A 19,589-nucleotide genomic window follows, 5' to 3' on the forward strand; every position below is an offset into this window, starting at 1 on the left:
ATGACCTTGGTCAAGGTATTGCTCCCTCGTGACCCTTATTGTCCTCATCTGCCACATGTTGAGGTTACTTAGCCCACAGAGTTTTTGGTGAGGATTTAACGAGATGAATTTGAAAAGGGCCAGCAGACTACCAAGGTCAGGGTTTGTGTATCTAAAACTGGCCTGTCAGTAGTCCCTGGGACAGCCAGTCTGTCACAAGAGAAACAGAATATGAAGATTTGGGGGGGAAATATTTTGGATTTTTGCTCTCAAAATATTTCATAAATTAAAACAATATTTTTTGTGTTAAAAAAGTACAACCAATCTGGAGAAGTGTTTGGCAGTTTGTTGATACTCTCCTATGACCAAGAAATTTCACTCTTGATGAGATAAATGGATCCTTATGCCCACCAAAAGACAGGGACACAAATGGTCATAGCAGCTTATTCATAATAGCAAAAATCTAGAAAGAACTTAATGTCCATCAACAGAAGAATAGGTAAATAAATTATGATATATCCATACAATTGAATATTACACAACAATGAAAAAGAACAAACTGTTCCATGCTACAGTATGTAAGAATGCCACTGACTTAATACTCAGTGGAACACTGCATGGTTCCATTCATATCAAGTTCAGGAACAGGCAAATGAATCTAAGTGATAGAAGTTAAAATAATGGCTACCTTTGTTGGGAGTATTGACTGGAAGGGGGCACAGGAAATATTATGTTGATCTGGGAGGTGGTTGCACTGGTGATACATGTGTAAAAACTCATTGTGTTCTACCATTAAAATCGGTGCCTTTACCATACGTATGTCGTACTTCCACATAAACAGTAACAACCCCATTCCCCCCACAAAAATTTTTGGAACAGCATATAGCTTGCATAGGCATTTTGGGCTTGTGACAGGTTACCTCAGGCCAAACCTCTAGAGGCATAGACTAGGGATCAGCAAACTTTTTCTGTAAAGGGCCAGATAGTAAATATTTTTGGCTTTGCAAGCCATATGGTCTCTGGTGCAAATTCTTAATTTTGTCATTGCAGCCATGGACAATTCATAAACAAATGAGCATGGCTGTGTTCCAGTAAAACTGTTTATGTGGGCTGTAGTTTGCCAATCCCTGGTGTAGAGCACTGTGAGGGGATGGGATCCAGGGAGCCTTGAGGAGTGTTCTGACCCAGCTTCCAAAGTACTTTGGATCTAATCAGGTGGTGGTACCAGGGGTAGGAGGGTGGTGGAGTGAACAGCTCACATTTCGTTTTCATTTTTACTAACATGGACTGGTGTTTATAATAAAATTCATTCCATATATTCAGTATCAATGTGTATCGACAAAATGTCTGATTTCAGTATTAGTTTTTATCTTCATACATCTCAAAGCATATTAAGGAATTATTTTAAGCAAGTAAAACCTTGGCTCGAAAACAAGCAAGGCCTAAGGGCTAAAAACCAATGATTTTATTATTTTTGCTGTTATACACAAGGGATTTGGTTGCCCCAGTTTAGTCACAGATACTCTGCTAAAGAAGATAAGCCTTAGTCCAGAGGCTGCACTTATGCTGTCATCAAACTATAGAGTTAATCTTGAAATCAAACATAGGTTTGTGTTGCTGTTAAGGAAATAATTGTGTTTCAAACTGGGAGAATTTCTCATACTTCATTGACTCTGCCTAAAACCGTAAAGTGGAAGCCAAGTTAGCAAATACTCACTCGCCTGCGGCCTCTACTGGAATTTAATGAAATTAAGTCCTGAATCCACTTGATGCTCTATTTGGGGACAATTTGGTAATAGTCTTCTGAAGTTTTGGAGCTAGAGGAAGGAAACTTGAGTGACCACCTAATCTAAACTTCTCATTATCTAGAAGAGATCCTGACACTCGGAGTAATTTTTAGTAATTTTTTCTACTTATTCACTTAATATTTATAGAGCCGCCCATGATTCTCACCTCCTGGTAGTCACACCTCTGTGTAGTCCCCTCTCACACTGAATAAGGCTGATCTCTGTAACCAGTAAGGTACTGTGGAAATGAATGGGGTATGACTTTTTTTTTGTGAGGAGATCAGCCCTGTGCTAACATCTGCCAATCTTCCTCTTTTTTCGCTGAGGAAGACGGCCCTGGGCTAACTTCTGTGCCCATCTTCCTCCACTTTATATGGGACGCTGCCACAGCGTGGCTTGCCAAAGTAGTGCGTCAGTGCGCGCCCGGGATCTGAACCAGCGAACCCTGGGCCACCACAGCGGAGCGCGCGCACTTAACCGCTTGCGCCACTGGGCCGGCCCCTAAACGGGGTATCACTTTTGAGGCTAGATCATAAAAGGCATTGTGGCTTCTGCCTCGCTCTCTTGGATTGATCGCTCTGGTGGAAGCCAGCAACCATGTCGTGAGGCTGCTCAAGAAGCTGCTGGAGAGGTCCACGTGTGAAGAACCTGAGACTCCCTCCCCATAACCAGCACCATTGGAGTGCGCCATCTTGAAAGCAGATCCTGCAGTCCAGCCAAGCCTTCTGATGACTGCAGCCCAGGCTGACGTCTTGACAGCAACTTCATGAGAGACCCTGAGACAGACCACCCAAATAAGCTATTTCTAAATTCCTAACCCAGAGAAACTGTGAGATAGTAAATGTTTATTGTTTTGAACCACTATGTTTTGGGATACTTTGTTACACAGCAAGAGCTAACTAATATAGACATTACAACCTGCCAGGTACTGAGTTCAGTGCTAGGGTATATAATATGGTATGGTATAGCGGTTAAGAGTGTGGGCTTTGATTTTGAATCCTGGCTTGGCCACTAATAACTTGTAACCTTAACATCTTAAAGTTACTTAACATCTTTAACCCTCAGTTTAATTATCTGTAAAATGGAGATAATAGTAGTGACTATCCTATAAGGTTGTCATGAAGATTAAAGGAGGTAACGTATATAAAATTCTTGAAAGAGAGACTGGTTCATAGTAAGTACTTAATAAATCTTAGCTATTAAGAGTCCTTTCTTTTGAAGAGTTGAGATAGACAAACTTGTTACCAGTCATTTGTAAGACATCATGATGAGTGTGCAACAGAAGAGTGTGCAGTGTATCCTGGGAGCCACAGAGGAGGGGTAATTAATCTGGGGGAGTCAAGATTGCCTTCACAGTGAAAGTGATGTTTGAGTTGGCTTTGAAAGGAAAAAGAAATTCTCTAGGCAAAGAAGGTAGGTTGGGACATGCAGGAAGAAGGACTGGATGGTACAAAGGCAGCAGACAAAGCAGAGCATGGCGCAGGAATGGATGGTGAGATGGTCACAAATGCTGGGGCACAGACTGCATATGGTGGAGGGGGAGAAGGAATGATGGGAGGTGATATGTGGAGGAAGTAGATGGGGGCCTTGTAAGCCATATTAAGGAAAAGGCCATAAGGAGCTAGTATAGTTTTCTTTGGGAGGCAAGAAACTTAAGTTTTGCTTCCTTAGTCTTACTCTTAAAGATCATGGCTTGGAGAGGAAGAAGACTGAGGCCACTTAGACCAGTTAGGAGTTGGCAGATGGTTCAAGAGAAGGATGGGGAGAGTCTAAACTTAGGCAGTGACAGTGGTGAGGGAGAGTAGGGGATGGTTCCTAAATAATTGTGTAGTGATAATACAGCTAGCAGTTTTCCAACTTTCCCACTGATGCTTTAAAAGACTCCTGTAAAATGGAGATCACAAGTGTTCTGTGTAGCTACCCTTCACTGAGAACCATTAATGTTCCAAGCATTGCACTGGATACTTTAACATATATTATCTGTGATCTTCACAGTAGTTCTATACACTTGGCATTGTGGGCCCATTTTACTTTGACTTAGAAGAGGGAACTGAGGCTCAGAGAGGCTAAGTGACTTGCAAGACCACATGACTAGTAAATTGCAGAGCTGGAAGTATAACCCAGCTTCTCTGATTGCATGCTCTTAATCTTCACCCTACACTGTTCAATACTGGGTAAGAAATGTGAGAATTACATTAAATGATACGTGTGAACACACTCTGAAAAGGTTAAAAGCATGATACAAATGTACGTTAGAGTAACCATTATTATATCATGCCCTCACCTATGTGGTGGGGGATTGTTTCTGTTTGGTATGGAAACAAGATATAGGATGTGGAGACAGCCAGGAGGTGAGGGTCAGAAGGTCAGATGATCCCCAGGTCGTGCTGATTCCATGTCCCAAAGGGCTGTGGCATCGAGCAGCAGTTCATTATTGCTGCCTCTAAGAGTGCTGCTCTCTGCAAGTCCTTTGGCTGTGCCTGTGATCTCCTTGCATCCTTGGATTAGGGTAGAGTGGAGGGGGGTTATTTGAGAGATGCCATAAACTACCTTAAAAAGAATATTTAGATGTACTCTCCAAAAAGGTTTTACTTCACAAAATTTACTCTGAGATTTAAAAAGTTTTGTTAAGTGAGCTGAAGTTAAGTCAGGAACAAACTTGGAATACTTTGCAAAATTGTCAGATGATGCACTTAGCAAGGTTGTGGAACACCTGCTACGACTATTTTAAGACGTTCTTGTCCTGATCTAGTCGAGGACTCTGGAGGTCCTAATGCAGCACCCCCCGCCCCCCTTTTCTGAGGTCTCCTATTGCTGTGGTGAGTCCCAGGACCAATGCCTGGAGGGACACATTTGCCACCTGCAGGGCACTTCTGAAAACACACTCATGGGGCTGGACAAATGCTTTTTCCAGACATAGAGGACTGGGCAGCTTTACTGCAGTGCTGGCAGCAGAAAGCATGGAATGGTTATCTGGGTCAATCTGATTAAAGAGGTGGGGTGTGAGTGGGACACTCACTGGGAGTGACTGGATGTGAGCAGAGTGAGGAGAGCACAGGAAGCTGGAAAAGAGCAGTGGTGCCGGGACACAGGAAGTCAGGGAGCAGTCTCACTAATCGATCTTGATGGCCGCAATCTCACTTGTCCTCCCTTGAAAAAATCAATTGTCTTTGACCCTTATTACAAAAGTAGTTCATATTTACTGTAGAAAATATAGAAAATTTTTAGATAAGCTAAAAAACTTGTTAATATCATTTAAAAATAGACATTAATAATTTGTTGACTACTCCTCAAACTTGTTTGTCTACACGTATCTTATTTTATTTATTTTATTTTATTATTTTATGTGAGGAAGATCAGCCCTGAGCTAACATCCATGCCAATCCTCCTCTTTTTGCTGAGGAAGACTGGCCCTGGGCTAACATCCGTGCCCACTTTATATGGGAGGCCGCCACAGCATGGCCTGACAAGCAGTGCCTCGGTGCGTGCCCGGGATCCGGACCCGGACGTATTTTAATATTGAAATTAAATATGGACTTATCCAATAATACTGCTTTTTACCCCACTGAACATTGTAACATGAATATTTTTTCCATTATTACATATTCTCCTAAGTCATCATGCATAGTATTCCACCAAATACAAGCACCTTAATTTTTTTAATTTCCTGCCAATAGACATTTACGCTGTTTCACTATTAAAAAAAAAAACAAAACTCTGTGATGATAAGTTTTGTGGCTAAGTTTTTGTACATATCTGAGACTATTTCTTTAGGGTAAATTCCTAGATGTGGAGGAATTGCTGAGTCAAATGGTATGCTTGAAATTTAAGGGTTTGAAAATACATCTTACCTGGTTTCTCTTGAGAAAAGTGGTACCAATTTATATTTCCACTAACAGTAAATGAGATGGTTTTCTTTTACCAAGTTATGCATTGTAAAGATGCTGTTGGGGGCTATGAATAAAGAGACTCAGGGTTTTTCTGTCTAGTTGATATGGGAGAAAATATTCGTCACATTTTCATTCTTGAGACCATATCTCATATGCAGATATGGATCAATGAACCCACATAAGCGTTTGTTGAGCATCTACTATATTCCCAGGCCTGGGCTGACCATCACTGCCTCTAGTGTCAGTTTTGAATACCTAGGACAGCAATTGTGTGTATGAAAGGACCTGTTGGAATATGAGTAGAATATGAGATACTGAGCTTCAGAGTGGGAGGAAATTTGTGTTTTCTCTGACAGATGTTGAACTATAGCAGTGGTTCTCAAAGTGTGGTTCCTGGATGTAATAAATGGACATTACCTGGTCCCATCCCTGACCTACTGAATCAGAAACTCTGGAGGTAGGCCAAGCAATTTATGTTGTAATGAGATTTTAACCATCAAGCCTCTGCTAGATGCTGAAGTTTGAGAACCACTGAGCTATAAAAATACAGCAAATGCAAAAGAGGTCAAATTTGGTTGGGTAAAGGTGAGGGGACTAACTCATCCTGGTTTTCCCGGGATTATCCCAATTTTAGCATGGAAAGTTCTGCATCCCAGGAGCTCCTTCAGTCCTGGGCAAACAGGGGTGGTTGGTCACCCTGGTAAAGAAGAGATGGTTCTTTTTGTTGCAGCCTAAAGGTAATTATGGCAGAAGAAGAATAGAAGGGCCAGAAGAGAAGGTTTCAAGATGGAGGGCAGATTTTAGAAGCTGCTTTCTGCTTGTCAGTTCTAGGCTGATAGATATGGTGGCAGGAGGTTACCTGCAGGAAGCCAGCAGATGGCTAAGGCATCTTGCTGAATCCCTTGACATGAGTCACAGCTGTTAGAACTTGATACTTTCTGGAAAGAGGAAGGTTGGCATTCACCAAACTACTGCAAGATGCCAAATTGAAAAAAAAAAAGCCACTATTAATCTTAGTAGTGATGAAAAAGAAATCCCTTAACAGCAAAAAAACATAACCAAAAGTGCTTTGTAATTGCAGCAATTTCCATGTCCCAACTGATGGCCCCCTAGATTCTAGAAGAATGGTATCTGGCTTATCTGATTACAAGAACTAATCCTGAATAAGATGTAACACTCATTCTCTCTTAAGTGAGCATTCATCCTGGATTTTCCAAGGCAGTTGCACTTAAAACTATTTTTGTCCTTTTGCACAATCATAATTTACAAGCTATGTAAAGTTTCAGTTTCGAAAGTATAGTCTGCAAAATTATAATAAAAATGTCTAATCCAATGTTATATGCATGGTGTTGAGGAGCAGTGAAGAGAGGAGAAAGAGACAGGAGGGCTGCTTATATACATCAGTTAAGTTAAATATAAACAGTTCCTTATTTTCGCTAAACCAAGAGTTTTGAACTTGTTGGCACATTAGAATCACCTGGGAAGCTTTTAAAACATATTGATGCTCAGGACTCGATCCCAGAGATTGTGGCTTAATAGTGCTGGGGCAGGGGCTTGGATATGGGTATATTTTTAATTTTATTTTGACATGGGTATATTTTAAAAAAGGGTTCTAATGTGCAGTTGGAGTTGAGAATCCTTATCCTGACCTAAACCAGCGGATCTCAACTAGCGTGATAGTTGGTGATTCATGCACCAGATTAACCTGGAGGGCCTGTTGAAAACTCTGGACCCCATCCCTAGAGTTCCTGATTCAGTAGGTCTGGAGTGGGGCCCAATAATTAGCATCTCTAAGAAGTGTCCCGGTGAGGCTGATGCTGCTCGTCTTTGGGAACCAGTGTCCTAAACCATTCCTACCTCAAAGCCCAAGTGATCTCACAAACCATATCTTTTCCCCATTAGTGTAGACATGTGTATAGATATCCGCTCTCCCAGAACACCTCTATGCATCTGCTCCCTCCCATGTATCCAGTATTTGTTTTCTCTACTGAGTTTAAAACATATTTCAATTAAAAAAATATTCTTTAGAGAGCTTTGATATCAGTTCACTTTCCTCTTTAGATCTTGCAAAAGAGGATACTTTTTTTCCGGTTAAATCCTTTCTCCCTCACTAGATTGTAGGTTCTTTGAGGACGTTTGTATGTTCAAAGCTTACCCGTGTTGCTCAGAACATCACAGGTCCTCAGTAAATGTTACTGGTCAATGATTATGTATAGAAATTGCATCATCATAACCAAACCCAACTATTCCCAGTAATTTTTATAATCGGATTTAAATATACTAACATCTCCAAAATTAGAGTCATGAGATATGTTCACTTAGTGAAATATAGAACTAGAAGCTATTGCACAGGACAAGTAAAACAATGAAATAGGTCAGCAGAAGCAACTAAAAGTGAATCTCACCAAGAAGTATAATAATGTTGCTGATATAATGTATGTTGATACATCAGCAATAAACTCTGAAATGTGCATTGATAAATGGATTAGATCAGTAATGTAAACATCCACTTAAGCTTTTGAAAATAACTGTCATAACATGTACTAGAGTAAAGCCACATTAATACTTTAATAAATAAATGCAAAGGACCAAACATCCTATTATTGGACAAAACTTATAGTACAATACAGTGTATTGATATAGTCAGCTTCTTAGCAAAAATATCACAAATGCTCATAGTGAAAGAAAACAGACACAGATACACACTCAATGGAAAACCCAAGTATATCTCTGGAGAAAGCAGCTATAACAAATATGGAAACAGATTTAATTAAACAATTGAGCACGTACTTTGGTCCACACATTCTCAACCCTAGTGGAGTCTTTAGAATTTTCCCCTCTGTCACCTTTTGGACAAAACTTACTTTGTCATTTGTCCCTGTCTGTGCCACTTCTGCCCCAGAGGGTGCTGGAGGGATCCTAACTGAACAAATTCAATAATGCTAATTCCTTCAAAAGAGTCAAATGAGAGACTGAATTTAAGAATGAACTGCTCCCAAATTTAGCGGAGTTTGAGCCACCTTGCGTCATATTAGTAAATTTACAAAAGTTTGCTATCGAGAAAGGGAAGAAGCAGGCGCTGTGGGTTTTGAAGACTGGCAGTGAAAGTTGGAGACCTCCCATTTTGTTAAATCTGACCAAACGTGGAAACAACAGGAAAAGATGTGTGAGTCTGACTACATTTATCTTAAAATAATCACCATCTGTAAGTGTCAATATAAAAAAAAAACCACAGAAACTTCCAAATAACATAAAACTTTGGAAGTTAATGCTTTCAAAATAGTTGCTATATAATTTTTTGGAATCATACACTTATGGATATGGAAATTAAAATTAATGTGGCATTTACATGAAAGCATACAAAAAATGTAGGGAAAAGAGATTATATTTGTTCAGTATTGTTAGGGCCAAAGGACTCTGATCCAAATCAACGTTTTGTCTGATTTTCCCTTTCCAGCATGTGCCACAGACATAAAAAGGGAGAATATCCTACTTTTATTCCTTGGAGGTAGGGAGGGCTAAGAGGACGCAGGGGTGACGGAACTGGCATGGAGCTGGGAAGGCCTTTTTGTCTTGTTAATATATGCATTCTGATTGCAAGTTTATTGGGGAAAAAACGTGCTGACCTCAAAACTACACTAGTTCTACCATGAATGCAAGAGAATGGAACTAACAAAGTCCCTAATCTAGAAGGAAAATGCAAACCAGAATTTGAATAATGGGACATATCCCCGTTCTGGTATTGAATATGGAAACTTCAAGAAGTAGCACGTTGGTAATACTCATAGTACCATGTAATGTTTCAGACTTTGGCTGACAAGATGTACTCATAATTATAGGTAATGCTTAACCCCAGTCACCCCTTTGAGTTTCACAAAGTGCAGATTCCTTTCATGCAACAAATATTTATTGAGTGCTTACCATGTGCCAGGTATTGTTCTAGCTCTGGAGATATCACAGTGAAAGAATAGCAAAAATAAATAAAAATCTGTTTTGTTATGGAGCTTGCATTCTAGTTGAGGAAAAACAGGCAATAATTTATACAGAATAAGTAAAATGTAGAGTATCATAGATGGTGGTATTATGGTGAGATGTAAAGCAAGAAAGGGGGGTAGGATAACACCCCTCTCCTTTAAAAAATCCCACAGAAGGCCTGAACGAGAAGGTGACATTTGAGTAAATATCTGAAGCAAGCTATGCAGACAGTAGTAGAAAGAAAGTTCCAGGTTGGGGAGAGAGGAGTGGGAAGAAAGGGAAATTATTAATTTTTTTCACATTTCTCTGTGCAATGTGAATTTGCTATTCCTGAGTTTGTGTTCTTAGGTCTGAGCTGTGTGGTAATGAGCTAATTTTGTTTTCTTCTCTAGATTTGTCTATACTAAAAAACCTAATTAATGTGATAGTACAATAATAAAATGGGTACTGAAATCCAGACACATCAAGGCATTTGACTTTTCCTGGAAAGCTGCAACTGCAGTCAGGATATAACTTTATGACTATAAGCGTCAAATAGATGAACCTGCCTGGGTTAATTGCCCACTGAATGTGATCAGTTCTTTGACAACTGTGTCCTAAACAAAAGCACTCTATGTCTTTTATGGCCAGCATTTTGCTAAGACTCCAACTAGGTTAGTCAATATTCACTGATATGACAGTTATGAGAAACTAGTAAAAACGAAAGGTTGATCCAAGGAGAAAACCAAAAGCAGGCCTTAGTGGTTTTCCCAGGTGCAGATTTGAAAAAGATAAATTTTTACTAGCAAATAATGAGGTTATTACAACATATAGATACCAGTATTTTCTTTTGTCAGAATTTTAGTCTTTGAAATAGTATAACCACAATCTGTATTTTTGCTTGAAATAGGAATGAAATTTGCTGGTATTGACAAAAGCAAGAACAAAATACTACTATGTAAGCTTAGTTACCTGTAAACTATGTTTGGATAACCTTTAGAAGAATTTTCTATAATACACACACATTTATTTCTTTGAGTTAATTTTAATTACACAAGTTGATTACCTTTGACTAACCAAAATTTAAAACATTACATTTATTCCCAAAGCCCCTTTAACCACCCACCACCCCAAATCCCAATTAACTCCAAGAGGTAGCCACTGTGATCAATTTGATAGGTATTTTACAGACCTTTTCTGTGCATTTACATACATGTACTCACACTGATAGGATAGTTATTTAAAAAATAGAAATGATATTTATAGATCTATATCTATGCCTTGCTTTATTCCAACATGTCTTGGAAACTTTTCCATGCTAGAATATTAAGACCTACCTCTTTTCATTTGCTGCACAGCAGTCCATAATATGGTTATACCATAATTCAGTCATTCCTCTCCTGTTGGACATTTAGTTTGTTGCACACTCTTCTCAATTACAGCAAAGCAGCAATGAACATATTTAGTCATGACTTCACAGTGTGCATGAGCCAGCGATTGGGTAGTGGTTCTTGAAGTATGGTTCCAAGACCAGCAGCGTCAGCGTCACAGGGGAACTTGTTAGAGATGCAAATTCTTAGCCCCCTCTCCAGACTTACTGACTAAGAAACTCTGAGGGTGGGGCCCAGCAATCTGTATTTCAGTAAGCCCTCCAGATGATTTGATGCATGATAAAATTTGAGAACTGCCGGCAGGAATGTATGTGTGTACATATACACGTAGATGCATACGTGTACGTATACAGTCAGTTCCGCTATAATGCGACATATGTGTTCCTAAACATCATTGCACTATGCAAAATTGGGCCATAAAAGCCACAGGGCTTATGGGAAAAATGAAATTAGGGACACAACAATCAAAAACTTTATCGGTGACACATGAAAACAAAACCTAGGAGCCTAATAAAAATGATAGCACAGTTTTGTTGTTGTTAGTGCCTTCCAGTGGATTCTAACTTCTAAAGATCCTGTGTACAGCAGAGCAGAGCCCTGTCCAGTCTTTTTGCGCCATCCTCTCACCTTCCAGCGCTATATCAGACAATACTCCGCTGCTATCCACAGGGTTTTCATGGCCAATTTTGTCGGAAGCGGGTGGCCAGGTCCTTCTTCCTAGTCTGTCTTAGTCTGGAAGCTCTGCTGAAACCTGTCCACCATGGGTGACCCTGCTGGTATTTGAAATACTGGTGGCAGAGCTTTCAGCATCACAGCAACATGCAGCCACCACAGTATGACAACCGACAGACAGACGGTGTGGTTCCCTGATCGGGAAATGAACCTGGGCCTCAGTGTTGAGAGCACCGAATATTAACCACTAGACCACCAGGGCTGGCAGCACAGTTTTTACACGTGTTAAATAGGTAAATACATAAATGCAACAGTAAATATAGTGTTTTCCCTTCACAGGACATGAAGTTTGCTTGTGGAAGTGGGCGTTGGAGGGCTTGTAGTTTGTGAGTTATTGTGTAGTGGTGGAAGGCGGGTTGTCTGAAATTGGGAGGAAAATTTTAACACCAGATGTGGGTGGATGTGACTTCTAACACATGCGGTGAACTGAGGTAGCTGGTCCGTGTTGAGATGTGTGCATTTTGTGTATTCCTATGTGGCTCAGTACATTTGGGTGCATTTTTCTGCTTTCACCTAGCATTTCTCATGGACGAAACTGCACACAAGCAAACGTGAAATTGGAGTTATGCCCCAGTTTTCCCCCTAATATATCAATCACATCGGAACAAATTTGCCTTTTCAATACAAGTGTTATAGCAGAACTGACTGTATATACCTATACATAGAGTTACACATATATCACCCATAAGAGGACCCCATCCGGGACTGAATACTGTTTGTTCACTTAATTTTTTTTCACTGAATATCTCTTAGAGCCTTTTCCATATCAACACGTAGTTACTAATTTTTAAAATGGCATTTAAAGTGTTAAGAGATGACTAAATTGCTCTTCAAAATGCTTGCAACAATTTACACTCCCACCAATGTCCTCCCGTGGCCAATATTACCTATTATCAAAATTATTAATGTGTGCCAATCTAATAGTTTAATTTCTCTTTCCTCCCTCTCCCCCCTTTCCTATCGCTCATCTATATGTGTATATGTGTGTATGTAAATGTGTACATATATACACACACACACATTTACACTGTGAGGAATGCCTCCCATAAATATACTACACTGATAGAAAAAGGAGCTTTAAAGGTGTGAAACAGATGGTGAGACAGTGCTGAAATGGGGGAAAAAAGGGAATAAAATGGATATGCAAGAAAGAAAAGCCTATTAGAGAAAGAATTCCCTTTCCATTTATTTAATTATTTCTTACTTCTACCTCTGCTAAATACAGCTTATCCACTTTATGAGATAAGATACTGAGTTGGCCCTGTTGGGATTCCATCTGTCATTTTTGCCAGTTGACGTCTCCAAAAATGCAGCTTAAACCGTTAATCCATTCACTTTAGCAAAATAGTCCTAAGGGCATCAGATTCTTCTGTTGATCAGTGTTGGGTTCCATGGCCCCAACAAGCTGAGCAGATACAGCTGATCAGGGGAGTGTGCTGTCTGAGGCCTGCACGGCAACAGCAGCAGAATGAGGCTCATGCAGGTGTCAGATGTTTTTCTGTAAAGAGGTTGGCAGTGGGCATAAATGCTTCCAGCTGGGCACATTACCAAGCAGGAAAGCCATAATGATTTAATAATTAAATCATATTGGTTTATGATCATTGTTCTTATTAGGGAATATCATTGCTTTTTGATGATATATTGTGTGAGATGGAATTTTCATATAAACACTGTGATTTGCATATATATGTAATATATATTTGCATATATATAAAAGTCAGAATGACTTACTAAAAGTAATCACCAAAAAAGAGGATGGAGGGGGCCAGCCCTGTGGCCTAGCAGTTAAGTTCGGCATGCTCTGCTTCGGCCGCCCAGGTTCGCGGGTTCGGATCCTGGGTGTGGACCTACACCACTTGTCAGCCATATTGTGGTGGCGACCTGCATATAAAATAGAGGAAGATTGGTACAGATGTTAGCTCAGGGCTAATCTTCCTCAAGCAAAAAAAGAGGAAGATGGGGGGCCGGCCTGGTAGCGTTGTGGTTAAGTTTGTGCACTCTGCTTTGGCGGCCCAGGGTTTGCAGGTTCAGATTCTGGGTGTGGATCTGCACACCGCTTATCAAGCCATGCTGTGGCAGGTGTCCGACATATAAAGTAGAGGAAGATGGGCACAGATGTTAGCCCAGGGCTAATCTTCCTCAGCAAAAAAAAAAAAAATGGATGCAGTATTGATGTAAAGGTAACAAAGATATTTAAGAAAATGTACAAATTATGGAGATTAATACGGCATTACCCCTTCAAAGTCAGATGCATTTTCCTTTATGTGAAATCAGCAAGAAGAGAGAGAACTACTAGCTGGATCCATCTCTGTTTTGCAATTAGGTTTTTGCACCTTGAAGTCTCAAACTATGATATTATTAAGAAAATAGAATATATATACGAGTTATATAGAATTAACATTTCACTTCTAAATTAAGAACTTGCTTTCCTACCCTCACTTCTCCTCGCAGTGTCCTGTCATGGAGGGGAGGTAGAAAGAATGTTGAGAGGGAGAGAGGGAAGAGAAAACATTTTAACTCGTAAAAGAGCTTTCAGTCTCAAGGGTCCTTGAGCAGTGGCTCTGGAGCAGGCAAGGACATTGCAGAAGGTGTCTCTATCTCTCTCTGTCTCTCTTTTGTTACTATTCCTTGCTTTCCAAGCTTGATAACTTAAGTGCAGCTCCTAGGATCAACCCAGGGTGCAAAATTTAGTGGTGAGTTGCAGTGGCAGAGCAAAGCATTTCTCCCACTCATCTGCACCCAGGGCCAGCTATGTAATTTGCAGGGCCCAGTGCAAAATGAAAATGTGGTGGCCCCTGTTCAGAAAGCAGGAGAAAGTGCTGTTAAAGGTCCTAGAATATAAAGCTTTGTCCTGTCTTCCACGGCCTCTCTGTCTCTAGACTCGTTATGGTAGTTTTATTTACTATTTAATACCATTGTAAGAAAAATTAAAATTTAAAATCATTAGCATAATTTTACCAAATTCATCTCTATATTGTGCAATGCCCATTTTAAATGTAAATATAAGAGCATTTAACTTGTAGGTGGAGTCACCAAAATCATACAGTTTATATTTTGTAGGCTGTACATGCATATGTATTTTGTTCTCACCAGAACAGTGGAAATGCTGCACAAAACTAACTCAGCTGTTTTTATTTCACTTCTTAGTACATGTACGTTCTGCCAACACTCTCTGTCTTTGGCTTACTGATGAGTAAGGAAGGACTGAAAGGAAAAGAAACCATGAGTCACCCTATCTCTTCCTTTCCTTCTATGTCTTCAATTTCAGTGTAAATCGTTGGCTAATGCAGGCAAGTAACAGGAGTAAGAAAGGATATGATAGGGTTCCTTGGTTATTCGTGTTTCTTAGAATGCCATTGCCTTCTTTTGGTGATCAGAGCCAATTCTGGTTCCAACGGAAAGAATGGCCTCTCGGGGCTGTCAGAGCCCCCGCCTACTCAGTCCTAGATGTAACATGCTTACCTTGCACTCACATGCTTACCGTGGGAGTCTCACTGAACTCCCACACATTGTGGGTCTACTGGAGTTCTGTGCTCCTGGGGAGAGCGTGGTGAACGCTGTATGCAAATGTGGCATCTAGGAACTGCGAGCACGCATATCATGCTCGGCTCCTTTGCTCACACACATGCTTCCTTGTCCCCTTGGGCTCTACTTACAAAATTAAGTTAAAGATAAAATTACTAAGAATTTCAAGACAGTGACAGAGCATTACACCGAGTGCAAGGTCCTTCTGCGTGGGGGGTCCTGTGTGACTGCACAGGTTGCGTGCCCGTGAAGCTGGCGCTGTCTGTATCGGGGAAGCTGCTGGTCAGCTGGAGGCCTCCTGCACATGCTGTGTATGAAGGAACTCAGGTCACAGTGGGCTGGGCACTGCCAATAGTGTGTCCCTGCAAAATGGGTTCCTTAAAACTGATGTAATGCACTTATTTTGAACTGAGTTGAATTAATATCATCTTACAGACAGTTGGATGTCTTAAAGAGCTCTCCACTCCGCAAGGAGTACCTTTCAGATGGGCCTTTGAAACCTCAAGGCTACAGCTGGAACCAGGTACTTGTTGCTGAATCAATCTCTCTACATCCCTTACAATTTTATTTGTTTGTTCATCTTTCTCCCAGGGTTTCCAGCAGGAGAGCTCCAGAAGCCTTTCTTTTGGGGAACAGAATATCCTCGGTAAGTAAATTAGTAAAGAAACCAGTTATTGACAAGTAAGGAAAAACATGCTGCTTTGGCTGAGCACAGAATATAAATTCAAAAAAACAAAGCCAACGGTTGTTCAGCAAAAAGAGGGCATGGAGCCTGGCGTGGGTGGGCCCCACTCTCACCATTTTAGGTATTTGTTTTCTAATTCTTGTTCTAAGGTGTGTGACTGGACAGGAAAGCCAACTTATACATAGCTTTCATTTTTATTTGTTTATTCACTTATATGTTGACTCATAGTACAAATATTTGGGCATTGAAGGATTGTTGGAATTTGAGTTGATGGTGATGGGTCTAAAGCCATTTGAAATGGAAGAAACAATGTGATAAAAGGAAGAAAAAATGCTTATAGAATAGCAAAGAGAAGTGTGGCTGGTCCAAGTGGTATATGAAGGGAAGTAGTGGAAAAGAAGGTGGAGGTTTGCTATTGGAGGGCTCTGAATGCCAGGTAAGGAGCTTGGACATTAATAGGCTACAGCTTACTTGCTCAAAAACTTGCAATAGAACCTGGGTAGCTATAGAAGTAAGAGTTCTATGTCCTCAGTGAATCCATCCATCCTCTATTAAGATATCTGCTCAATGAATAATTATTAAGTATCTTTTAGAAATATGGAGATGCTGGAGACATGGGAATCACAGTCTAGTGAGATGGCTTCCCATACTTCCATCTGTTCTGGATGGATAGCCTCCAGAACCAGTGAGTGGGTATCCTTTCTGCTCACACTGGTCAGCTTAACCCTCCCCTGAGTGTTGGGTCTAATTATGGGACATCAACAAGCAGAATTGTTTCCAGAGGAGAGAATCAGGATCGTAAATGGCTTAAGACAACATTTCCTAAAGTGTGTATTCTGTAAAGTAGTGATAGAGGCAAGTCCTCCTCCCCTTCCTTTTACTTTGGAGAATCACAATACTTAGCAGCATAAAAGTTCCCAAGAAGTTCTGCAAGAAAGAAACCTATTTAAATGTTTTTTTTGTGTGTGTGTGTGAGGAAGATCGGCCCTGAGCTAACATCCGATGCCAATCCTCTTCTTTTTTGCTGAGGAAGATTGGCCCTGGGCTAACATCTGTGCCCATCTTCCTCTACTTTATATGGGATGCCGCCACAGCATGGCTTGGCAAGCAGTGGGATCCGAACCTGCGAACCCCGGGCTGCTGCAGCGGAGCTTGCACACTTAACTACTGCACCACATGGCCAGCCCCCTTTTTAATATTTTTAACCCAGAGTTTCCTAAACTCCTCTTTTCCCTATATTTTGGGAAATGCTGATCTAGAATTCACAACTGAAGAAAAAAAGTTGAAAGAACTTGAAAAAAGAACACTTGAGGGAGAACCTCATAACTGTCTCCACATTTTTGAGGGAAAGTTAAGATGGCAGAATGATTTACTGTGTTCAGGGGGTTCAGAAGGCGTTCGGCTAGAGACTACACTAGACCAATACAAGACATAGGAAAGAGACTCTAGATTAGTATTAGGGAGAGCTGTTTTATTTAGAACCACCCAAAAAGGGAATGGGCTACCTCAGAAGGGAGTGAGCTCCTGGTTATTGGAAATGCCCAAGGAGAAGTCTTAAAACCATTTGAATAGGTTTTTGTAGAGGGGTCTCATGCCTCTGCTAAGGAGTTGAACTAGATGACCTTAAAGTTGCTTCCAACTCTAAGATTTTTGTGAATTTCCAATTCAGACACAGAGTAGCCTTTAGTTGATGACAGTGTGAGATCATGGTTGCTCCAGATGGCAGTACGATTGTTTTGTGGTTGACAGCAAATCTTGTGCACATGTTAAACCCATTGGGTGATGAGAACAAAAGAGAAACTGAATAGGTGGAAAAATTGTCTTCCCCATTTTATTTTTGCAAGTCTAGATTTTCTCTGTAGGAGTCTTCTTATTTCTGGCCAGCCAGACAAATATTGTAAGAGTTTATTTATTTATTTTTATGACATGCTAATTTAAATAATGTCCATTGATAAAATGGAAAATGTGAATTTAGTTTTATGGAACCTTATCATTGTAAGGTTTAGTCATATAAAATTACTTTTTCTTTGTCTCTTGTCCAAAGGATTGTGATTATGTAACTGAGAATTGGAACTTACAATGATTTAATCATTTTCAGAATTCTCTATTACCCTTTGCAAAGAGGAAGCTTGTTGGAGCGGTCCCTCTTAAGGGACTTTATTACAGAGCAATTCCTATAAGCTTCCATTGTTCATCCCTTAAATTTATCCAGTCAACAGCATCAACCGAGGGTTGTAGAAGACCAAGCACTATTCTCAGGGCTGAGAGGCCTGGGAAAATGAAATGTTACAGGCTGCACAGTGATAGCTACTGTTGCAAAAATTAGCACTATGTAAAATTACAAGTTTGTCCCACACTGCTATGATAGCTCTATGATTGAAATGCATAATTTTACTCTTACTTCTTTAATGAAAGTTTGCAATGATGGAAAAACAGTAAGAAGCATTTTTTTCAAATGCAAATTACCTTGCAGAAAAGAAATAACAAAGGAAAGAATTGCCACCAAGGGGAAAAATTAAATCTTATAGAACTTGCTTGGGTATAGTTGAGACAAATAATTAGCATGTTAAGGATCATTATGTCCTGTAATAACATGTTGCTTCAAAAATTCTCCTTCCTTCCACTTATGGGTCCTGGCTATTTGCTGGGTGACTTTGATGTTGCATGTCAGGGACCAATTGTGAAATATTTTTAGCATAATTGCAAATCTCAGGAAGAATCCTCATAACAAGGGTTTTAAATTGTCTATAATCCTCATCCACACGTTAAATGACTAAAAGAAGTTACATGTAGATCTGTCACTTGCATGAAATGGTAAAGTTAATTAATGAATTAGTTAAATGGTTACTTTCTTACTGTGTACTAGGTACAGAGCATTTAGCAGTGATCAAGCAGATTAGGATTTGGCCTTCATGGAACTTGTAGTTGAGAGAGAAGATCCCAGACACACACATATGGAAGCCCCCTTATTGATTTCTTCAGATATCATTAATATGTTCTGTTTCGGTTATCTATTGCTGTGTAACAAAGTGCGGCCACTTATCATCTCATGATTCTGCAAGTTGGGCAGGACTCAGCTGAGACTGTTTGTCTCCGCTTTGTGTGGTGTTGGCTGGGGCAGCTCAACTGGGGCCAGAGGATCTAAGATGACTGCGCTCACGTCTGGTGCCCTAGTTGGGCTGGCTTGAATGGCTGGGGTTTGGCTGGACCTCTCTCTTCCTTTAGAAGTCTCTCGACTTCTGACATCTTTCACTTGCTTCACATGGCCTCTCTCTCTAGGGCTGGTTAGTCCAGTTTCTTTACATTGCAGCTGACTTCCAAGGGGGCAAAAAATGGAAACTACAAGGCCTTTCAAGGCCTAAGCTCAGAAGCCAGACCTGGCCTCTTCCACTGCATTCTGTTGGTCACAGGAAGTCCCGAGGCCCATTCAGATTCAAGCGGAAGGAGATAGGTTGCCTCCTGATGCGAGAAGGGGCACATGCATTCAGGGTGGGTGGAACTGTCGGTGGTCACTTTTGTAGGTAATCTACCACATGCTCCTTCAGAGGTGAAGAGAAATAATATAACACCTTTGCCAAATCTGGTTAAGCCTTCACAGTCTTTACCATTCAGTTGTGAGCTTGTCTGTCACAGAAGCAGAGGAACG

The 19,589-nt window shown here is 40.5% G+C and overlaps 1 protein-coding gene across 2 annotated transcripts in view; it reads left to right on the forward strand.

The window, feature by feature from the left end:
- The window catches only part of PHEX (phosphate regulating endopeptidase X-linked), a 184,677-nt gene that overhangs the window by 144,210 nt on the left and 20,878 nt on the right, over positions 1 to 19,589 (forward strand). For both annotated transcript variants that reach the window (XM_058535572.1, XM_058535573.1), the window contains exon 16: positions 15,850 to 15,904. In XM_058535572.1, the coding sequence (XP_058391555.1) occupies positions 15,850 to 15,904 (55 nt within the window). The remainder of the gene's footprint in view (positions 1 to 15,849; positions 15,905 to 19,589) is intronic.

The sequence above is a fragment of the Diceros bicornis genome, chromosome X (assembly GCF_020826845.1).
Source record: "Diceros bicornis minor isolate mBicDic1 chromosome X, mDicBic1.mat.cur, whole genome shotgun sequence".
NCBI lineage: Eukaryota > Metazoa > Chordata > Mammalia > Perissodactyla > Rhinocerotidae > Diceros > Diceros bicornis.